Source organism: Formica exsecta, unplaced genomic scaffold, assembly GCF_003651465.1.
Source record: "Formica exsecta isolate Colony F162 unplaced genomic scaffold, ASM365146v1 scaffold122, whole genome shotgun sequence".
In the NCBI taxonomy this organism is placed as follows: Eukaryota; Metazoa; Arthropoda; class Insecta; order Hymenoptera; family Formicidae; genus Formica; species Formica exsecta.
In genome coordinates this window covers 427855-437952 of record NW_021848556.1, presented here as the reverse complement: position 1 = coordinate 437952, position 10098 = coordinate 427855, and the positions used below count along the sequence as shown (strand labels likewise).

The window sequence follows — 10098 nt, the reverse complement described above, 5'->3', positions numbered from 1 at the left end:
TTTATAATAATTTTATCTTTAATATATAATATTTTCTGTAAAAATAATATTTGGAATGTAATTTGTTTCTCTTCCTCTTTCTCTCTTTCTACTTTCTAATGAAAAAAAAAAAATCGATCTTCAAAGATTAATATCGAAGTAACCCTAGACAGAGTACACCGTTTTTTTATCACCCTTATTCTGTCTTCTCTTAATACAACTTTTAGTTCTTATTTAAAGATGAGAGGGTAAATCTCTTGTAGGAAAAACTTTATTGAAATAGAAGAATTTCGTATTAGTGCTCTGTCATTAGTCAATAGAAAGCCCTTGACGAATGTCTCCTCCTGGGAAAATGTTAGCGAGCGATTTATATAAAAGAAAGTTAGCATTCAAAATCATTTCATATTGAGGAAAATTGTATCAAAACAAAGTCCACTATGCTGCTCGTATCCTCATAAAATCAAGATATATATTTAAGATTTAATTTTTACTGAAATCTAGCGTGCAAAAATACATAAAAAATAATAAAAGAAAATAATATAAGTAAAATACACAATATTAAATTGTATAATAAAGTAATTATTTTTAGAAAATAAATATTTTTAAAAAATATCAATTGGCCAGTTTGAAAAACCGAGCGCGTTCTCACTTATGAGAAATATCGAGGGAGTTATAAGAGGTCATCATCTCTGTCACGGTTATCTAATTGTCAACATTGAATATCTCTTTGATTGGATTTTAAATTCACTTTAACCCCTAAGAGAAAAAGAATAGTGAATAATACAAAACCACATTCTCAGCATACTGTAATTACTCGGTATACTTAGCATACTACAAATTTTTATATATATATGTGTGTGTGTATACGCGTGAGATTATAAATAAATGAAAAATATAATAAAGAATTCTTATGATATATGTATATACACATATATGATAAGTGCTTCTATAAAAAATATAAGCATCAAACATAACATTGCATTTTTTTTCAAATTCCATGAAAATTTTAATGAATATTTTTTGTATTTCTAAAGTTTAATGTTTCACAATCTGTTAATTCAATTCAGCTCGTAGCTCAAAGATGATTGATAAATACGAAACTAACAATATTTTTAATTGGACCTTTTCTGCCTTTGATAAAAAAATTTTTTAAATTTGACTGCCTTTTCTGCCTTTGATCAAAAAATAGCGCGAAATGTTTCAGATATCCCCTGCAGGATAAACAAAGATGCGTGCTGCAGAGATTAGCCGATTTTATAAGACATATCGACGCAACGCGAACGTTTCTTACGCAATTGCGATATGATACCTATATCGGTAAAAAATATAATGTAAGGATTTAATAACGATGACTATCTGCGCATTATGATAATGGCGCATAATTTATCTTCCTTGAAAGACGTGAAAAAGAATTCCACAAAGATGACGAGGCGGTGCTAATCTCTTTAGCGACGTTAGCCATTCTCTTTCCAGGTGTTATGAATATTTTAAAGCAAAAAAATGTCGCATGTAGACAAAAGACTCAATTAATGTCGGTGTCGTAATAGGTTGGCATCTTATTCCGCGTGAATAACAACGTTTCAAAGCAGCTCGATTATGATTAATAAGATCGGATTCCATTTTTGTTGAACAATTTTTCATCGAAATTTTACACGCGTCGCTCCATATATCGTGCGTAAATGGAGCCTGACAGATCTCATTGGAGCTTTCGAGTGGAGATCTCGTTATTCGTACATTGCGCTCAAGGAGCACTGACGAGATACTTCCTCTGTTTTTGATCATTATCGAATCGCAGCCAATCGTCGCACAACGCGGAGAAGCCGTCTTTACACAGCGCGCCGGTCCTATACATCTCAAATTTTCAATATAGAAACTTTAATGTCTTTTTTGCAAAACGCTATATAATTATAAATAAAATATTTTGTGATTTTTTCACAGAGAAAGAGAGATTGCATCGTCAGCGCATTAAAAATCTCTTTGTATAAACGCATGTAGAACTACGAACGCGCATTACTTGTTGATACTCAGCATAATTCATGACAAAGTAAAAAAAAAAAAAAAATTGATTCTGCAAAATGGAAAAATCTAAGATTACGTCGGAATAAAGCAATAAATAATAAAGGAAAATGCACACGTGTTGCCTATGTTGCATTTTTTCATAATTTACGACTTTAAAACGAAGAATACAAAAAGATCCTCACTTTAATGTTTCACGCTTATGATTTGCAATCAGATTCTTATTTCTTATTAAAAATTGTTAATTGAGTTTTTGCTGAGATTAAAATCAGTTTATATTTTCGGATGTGAGGACATCAGTTTTGCGAAAACACATTTATGAAGCCTAAGCAAACAGAGATTGAAACTTGCGAAATAAAGATTTGTATAATTTTTATCATATCAGATTTTAATTTGAATAATTATAACAGAGAAAGCAAAGAACGCATTCTGAATGTTTGATTAGTCTCCAAATCGCTCATTTATCACAGGATATGACAAAGATTTACAGAAAGAATGTCAGTCATAATCATCGTATACAAATATTTGATACGGCGTATAAATATTTATGATAAATATTCGCGCGACAAGACATATAAATATATTCGGTATTTTGTAATTATTTACAAATTAAAGGATCTGTTATTCCTTTCTTCGTCCACGCTATTTTGCCACACGTGCCACTTTTACTCACTTTCTCTAACATATTTATATTAGACGTATATGTATATATCTTTAATTAAGTGTTGTATATTATTATGTATTTATTTTAAGGGAAACAATCCTACCGTGTGCGAAAAATATGTAAATGATATTCAACTATTGTGCTACTTTATTTAATATTATATCTCATATATGCATAGAAAATAAATCAATTTTTAGAATTTCCTAATCAAACCTAAATTGTTATGAACAGAGTGTTTGGTGAAATCGATGAATCAAAATCATACGACTGACATACTTGAGGTCTGTTTGCCTTTGATATACAACATTCTACCAAATGTTTTTTCAGTCATGGATATAATGTATATCAGCGATATATATAGAATATCTTTTATTTTTCTCTCAAATATGCTTCTCAGACATATTTTTAGATATAGTCAATTATATTTGCAAAAATATTTATACCCGCCAACTTTCAATTTGAGAATAAAGCGGCTGTAAAATTTTTATCATCACGATCAACGACAGCTACGATTTGAAAATATATCCAGAGTCACCTTCTCGCAAATTTTTATTTCGGTTCTGCCAAATATTTAAAGCACATATTCTTATCCGGTTTCACCGCTCTCGTTCGTTTCCAAGATTAACCTTTAAAGGAACCTTGGTGATACGCGACAAGCATATTTATAATTTGTTTTTATACAAATATTTTTTTTATTCAGGTCAGTTTCACCGCTCTTTGTGATATACGCAATTCCTTCTCGAATAAATTTGTTATCAATTTTTCTCGAACGAAAATGCTGAAGTACTAGTTTTTAAGAGACAGAAAATAAAGAGATTTCTCGCGCGAATCAATACGGAAAGATTGGAGAGACGATCGGCTCCGCAAATTCGATCGGCGGATCCATCGGCGGCCATTAAAATTTCTCCGTTTATTTTGGGACGCGCTGTGTATATGTATTGTATATATACTTAGACATAAAAAAGCAAAATGTGTCTTCTCTCAATCGAGAATTTTACCTTGAGCTGCATGCTTGGCCGAAGCGAATAGTCCGCGCAAGTAGTTCACACTCTACTTCTTTTTACTTCTCTACCTCTTCTGTCCCGCTCCTTTCGTCTATCTCTTTCAGGGATCGCGGAGATCGCTCTTTCTCTTTTGAATATTTTCTTCTGGAGGATTTATATCAAGTCTACCGAAAAGTGGCGACGGCGGCGGCTCCGAAAATTCGCTCAAATGAAGAAAGATCCCGAGACAATGACCTCAATGTGACGAGACCTACGTGTCACGGTCACGAGCGCGCGCGACTGCCGCCGATATTTAAGCGATGGCCTATTCAAAGCCGATTTTCAAAAGGCCCCGCTCTCCAGGGTGCCCCCTCTCCCTTCTGGACTGATACGACGGCAACGCGATTGGACGAACCCCGCCGGTTGAATCCCAACACGACAAACGTGAACCTTTCACCGTCCCACGCACCCCTTCGGCGTTGGGGGAGGGGAATCGACCGACTAAAAGAAAAATATATAACGGATCCCTCTGGAAACGCGTTACGTTCGAGATACAAAAGTCGTCGGTGATCTTTCGATAGCGGCATTTCGCGAATCGGCGAAAGTAACGGTGAAAGCGAGAGTTCTTCTCGATAAAGTAATAAATTTTAACGGTGGTTCTCTGATTTCTGATTATTAATTAATTTTGATTGCCGCTAAAGATATTCAAGAATTTTGTGCGTCGAGGGGACAAAGGGGGACGCTTGAAAACCGCGAACCAACTGCGCGTCAATTCGTGACAGGGAAGGATATCGAGACGGTGTAATCGTAATCGTATGTACTCGTATTACGGAAAAAAGGAGTGTTTTGTGAGCGAACAAATCGATACGAATATCACATGACGAGAGATAGAGAAAGATGCGCATTTATTAGAATATTTATATTAAAATATTTTTTTCTGACAATTCCCTCATATATTTCTATCGTGATTATTCTCGCCTACGTAAGGAACAAAACATTCATAGTATTCCGAGAACATTTTGTGGACCATTCATTTTGCAGCATCCTTGTTTCAGCTCTTCGGAATATTGACGACTCTACGATCCTAAGCAAACACTATGCGCACACTTTGTCTCATTTTAAAAAAGAAAAAAAAAGAAAATGATGAGAAGCACACGCGTGGCACTTCGTGGAGCATCTTGCAGTCTTTGCACCTTATGTCTTTTACTGTGAGAGAGCACACTTTTAATGGCCTGTGTACACACGATACCGGACGCAGCCCGTTAATGACAGCCAGTCGAGTCACGTCGGTTACGCGTCAATTTTACAATTAAGCCGTATTGAAGCAGACCGCTTCTCCGCGACTTCGTCGCATACATTTCGGCGCGCTTGGTCGACTTCAAGTCGCCTCGTTTCGCCTTTCGACACGGTACTCGCTCGGCATAATAACGCTATTCAAGAAATTAAACGCGAAAGCATTTGTAAATAAAATTGTCCGAGATATTTATGTTAATTTTACGTGCGTCGATATTTCGAAAACGTGTCGAACTTCATTAAAGTTTATGAGCTTGCAAATGATACCGATGCATTTTTCGGAGATACCGTTCGATCGAGAGATAGAGAAAGAGACGGAAACTTTTTTAATGATGTTCGCCCTTGAGACCTGACACGAATGAACAGCGATGCTTTATCGTTATCCAAAATGCGTTGTCATAAATATTTACCGAATGAAAGCTTAAAAGGTTGATTACTTAATTAAAATGTTATAATTCAATCTAAAAATAAGTATATATATACAGAGAATGTATCAAATATATTATCTTACACAGATATAATAAAGATGATATTGCAGAATGTTTAAATAATTGTATAATAATTGTGTAATTTTGCGCATCATACTTTTCCAAATATTCGAAAAAAAAATATATATTTTTTCCATTAGTTAAATATGAAAAGATTAAATCGATATCAGATAAATTTCGTGTATAAAAAATCGCGATAGGAGAGAAAATTAATTTTAAAAAATTTCTCCAAGAAATTTTTATTTCCTTTTAATGTGATGATTAAGGATTTCAATTAATATCGATACGCGCGCGCGGAATAAGTTCCGACGAACAGACAGATACGGCTCGCTAGTAAAAATAATTATTATCAATTGTCACAATATGGAGGCTAGAGCTGACGATACGCGCGCGTATCGTCTAATTTGCATGTAAATACCGATGATACAAACGCACGTGTTCATCGTTCTTATCAGTAGGAGTCATCAAAATATTGCGTTTTACAATATTCGTATTCTTTGTTAAAGCAGATGTGTCAAGACACGCTATATTGTATCAATTTATCATTCAATAAATTAGACACCTCGCCGTTTAATAAGCACAATCTATGCCAAGATAAAGTTCACTTGTCGAAAGATAAGATTCTGTTTAATTTCATTTGCACACAATCTATATATATTCTCCTATCGATTAAACTGTTACAAAATTATATGTTATATAAATTTATTATTATGTCAGTCAATAATAATATAGTTACGTTAAAATAGAAGAAAGACAATATTGAACGCATCGATTTGAATACTGCGGCGAAAGTTAACTTCTATCGTAACACACTGTCTAATTTTCGATATTATTTCTTGTCATAAAAATTTCGCGTCTCTAAAACGTTTTATCACTGGCAAGTTGCCAAGAGAGCGATATCTGAATGGTATTTCCCTCTCTTTTCTCCTTCTCCTCTAATCACCGAAATTTCAACACATTGCCGCGATAGAACGTTATCTCTCATGGACTTTGGATCCCGTTAGATTGTTTTCGGCGGCTGAGAATATATAATGATAATTATTTCGATATTATATTTGCTATCAACATGTAATTGATAATTTAGTATAGTGATGCATTATTGCACGCCAGGATATTTATCTTATCTGAATACTTTATTTCATGTTTCATCTCCCGCGGCGCAGAATATTCATACGCATTTGAAATATCTGTCAATGTGTATTCAAACACACACAGAGAGAGAGAGAGAGAGAGAGAGAGGAGTGTCTCGCGCGCGTTTACTGACACATCTGACAGTTTTCCGCTAATGGGACGAAACCTCGCGATAATTTGCGAGTCAATGACTTTGGCCAGACATCAACAATGATGCGATACGCGTGTGCATTTTTCCTTGCGGGGTGCATACACGACACAAAATAATTTGCTATATCGTCGAGACGCGTCGTTCGTCACAACCAATACATTATGTTAGCTAGTACTTACCCAATCCTTATCGGCTGTCGCGGACTGAGAGCAAAAAATAAAAGAAAGACATGAGAAAAGAAGTTAAGATTAATTATTTCGTAAGTAATTTCATAAGCAAGCGAGCAAAACCGTTATTTGGACAGTTTACAAGATAAACAAGCGTTTAAAGATTATACCGTGTAACTTTATAAAAGATGGAAAAGAATTTATATATATGTATATATGTATACATATATGTATATATTTATACACACATATATATATATATATATATATATATTTATACACACATATATATATATATGTGTGTGTGTGTATCGACAACCGATATATCTTATGTATAATCCAGGTATATGTATACATATATAAAATTAGAATATGTATAACGATAAATAAACGAGAGAAAACTATTAGAGTGTATATTATATATAAAATTGTTCTCTCTCGTTAATTTATTTTCAATCCTTGAGCATGATCGTATTTTTTTATACAAAAACGATATGTATAAATTAAATCGTAGAAAGAGATATCTTATTTTACAATTCATAACAAAAAAAAAATAGAATTATTATTATTTTATCAGCCATTCCAATAATTTATTGAATAAAAACAATATTTAAAAATATTTTTCATAATATCTTGAAATTTTACAATATCAAGTCTTTTCTGCAATGTTTATTCGACTTATCGCGCAAATACACGATTATACTCGAGAATCAACATCGGAGAAAAATGAATTACCTTCGGGGCTGGGGCCAGTGCTGTTGGCGTCGCCGCCTGTTCCTGAATATCATCGTTCGACTAGAGAGCAAAATGTTTAATTATACCAATCTTGTAACGTACACGAGCGGCGGAGGCGCATGAAGTGCAAGGCTGTATTTAGAAAGTTCAGCTTAATATTAATCCACTTTTTTGAGAAAATTAAATTTAATCTTTTCGATTTCGAGTTTAATTTTTCAAGATCTTAAAATATCAAGTTGAACTATCGCGTCACACTAAATCTTTATTCGCCCTCTCCAATTTATTCTGTAATTTAATGCTCTCTATCGTTGCTAGATAAATAAAAAAAAAACGCGAAATCTCTTAATTTTACGAAATGCGTGCTTATATTAATTCCAATACATAAATTCCGCATACAACTGTTTGAATTTTTTACTACGCCTCCGACGAACGAATTGCGCTTATTGTTAGTTATATAACGTACCTTTTCCTTTTCCACGCCCATTGTATAGGCAGCTTGAAAGAACAGGAGACAGACAATTGGTTAGCAAAATTCTAAGAAACGCAGATCATATTAAATATTATACATATATCTTTGCGGTATCTTTGCTGTGCAGATACGACGAGACCCGAAAGGCTATTGGTATCCAATATCGTCCGAAAACAAGAATATAAGAGCTGTTTCGCGGTGATAAAGAGTATCTTCGAAACTTGCGATAATCCGTCAAAACGTCTCGCAAAATGCAATACCGATCGATTAAAGACAGACAATTGTCTATATCACTCTCTGTATGTATGATGTAATATAAAATAACAACTCGTACAAGAATGAGAAATGTCAATATGATGCAATGCAAGTAAGATTGAAATGCAATATATCTCGATATATTTTTGAGATCACGACGATGCATTTGCAAATTGATGATAAATCTGTAATAAAGTTATAAATTTTGCAATAATATAAATTCGTTTAATGGAAATTCTTATTGTGTTTGCAGAGATGTCCGATAAATAGAATTCTTCTAATGCAACGAAATTTGACGAGCTATGAAAAGAGCTATATATATATACTGCCGACAAAGAATTAATGTAATTGAATAAAACCACGATAAATCTCGATTTCTGTAAAAGTATTATACCTTAAAATGTTTTTTTATTAAAATAACTAAGAAATAAATATTTTATATGTTTTTGATGCACATTAACGCATTCGTAAAATTTCATTCGGAAAATTCCATCTGTCATTGCATTGTGAATAAATCGGAATGACGCAACAAAGTTCCTGTCCTTTCATTATTCTTCTCCTTCGAACAACTTTATGCAAATCTGAGCGAAACATTTACTAAGCATGACTTGAACATGGGTGCGTGATAAGACTCGGAAATTCTTGGCGCTACGTCGCTGTTGGTTTTAGAGAGAAGAAATGATAAAAAATCATATAAAACAAATAAATATTTAGAATTTATCTTTCCTGGTTTGAAAAAAATGTCGATCACATTTCTAAGTGATATCGCTGTTTAACATATAATACTATTATCGTTCGAAATGTTGAACAGAATATTTCTTAATTGCGAAATTAATCACTGTGGTGCGAGAGCTTATTGGTTTACCCGATCGCTAAATCTCACGCCACTTGACTTTTTCTTAAAAAAGAATTCTTAAAAAGATATGCGGCTTATAATGATACTCCTACCATGACACAAGATACATGTAAAAAAATTCAACGTGTATACAGCATTATCATTCCAAAAGAAATAAACAATGTACAAAAATTATTTATCTGAGAATTCAATTTAAAAATGTGATCTTGACTAAAATTTTTTTTTTTATCATAATATTTGTTCTTTCGAATCGAACAATATATATTTCTTTTTTATACATTTTTCTATATCATATAAAAAGCAACGGAGATATCTCAACTGTTTCAATTAGATAAAATACTTTGTATATAAATTCTTTTCAAAATTGCGATCTGGAGGCTACGATCAGAATTGTTTATATTTATCCATGGTAGAATTGACGTAAAACAAAACCGAAAATATATACGGACGCTCGTCTAGCTAATAGATTTTCGCGATATAATTACGCGATAATATGCACTTGTTATAATCTGTCGAAGGTAATTTCATTTGTACAATATTATTGCTTTCAAGAGAAATTCAATTATCGCTTGTAAAAATAATTTTATACAGATCGCATTCTCTGTTTGTGATGGCAAAATATTATTATTGATTTCTAAATTGAAAAATACTTTACGATGTTTACGAAAATGCATCACGCACGTTGCGTGTAACAGAATAAGATTTGAACGACACGATAGTGTTATGTAACTGTAACAAAGTATTGTATTATAAAATATCCCGCATGCGCGCAGATAGCACATTCAGTTTCCCGTTTACTTGTCAGACTTTATCACGTTCTTGTTTCTTAAGAAAAAACAAATATCCATATCACAGTCGCGATGTTCGTCCAGCACCCTGGAAAGACCCAGCCGATAAATCGTAGCAAAGGT

At 33.2% G+C, this 10098-nt stretch overlaps 1 protein-coding gene across 4 annotated transcripts in view; it reads right to left on the bottom strand.

Annotated features, from left to right (window-relative positions):
* The window catches only part of LOC115245581 (solute carrier family 2, facilitated glucose transporter member 1-like), a 28010-nt gene that overhangs the window by 10829 nt on the left and 7083 nt on the right, over nt 1–10098 (bottom strand). Inside the window, exons 2-4 of one of the 4 annotated variants that reach the window (XM_029823966.1) lie at nt 8071–8102; nt 7608–7667; nt 6885–6908 (exon numbers count right to left, since the gene is read on the bottom strand). The exons of 2 other annotated variants lie outside the window; for them this stretch is intronic. In XM_029823966.1, coding sequence (XP_029679826.1) covers nt 6885–6908; nt 7608–7667; nt 8071–8091 — 105 coding nt within the window. In that variant the 5' untranslated portion in view covers nt 8092–8102. Of the gene's footprint in view, nt 1–3657; nt 3946–6884; nt 6909–7607; nt 7668–8070; nt 8103–10098 lie in introns of those variants that run through there. One more of the 4 variants, XM_029823969.1, reaches the window with a different exon arrangement.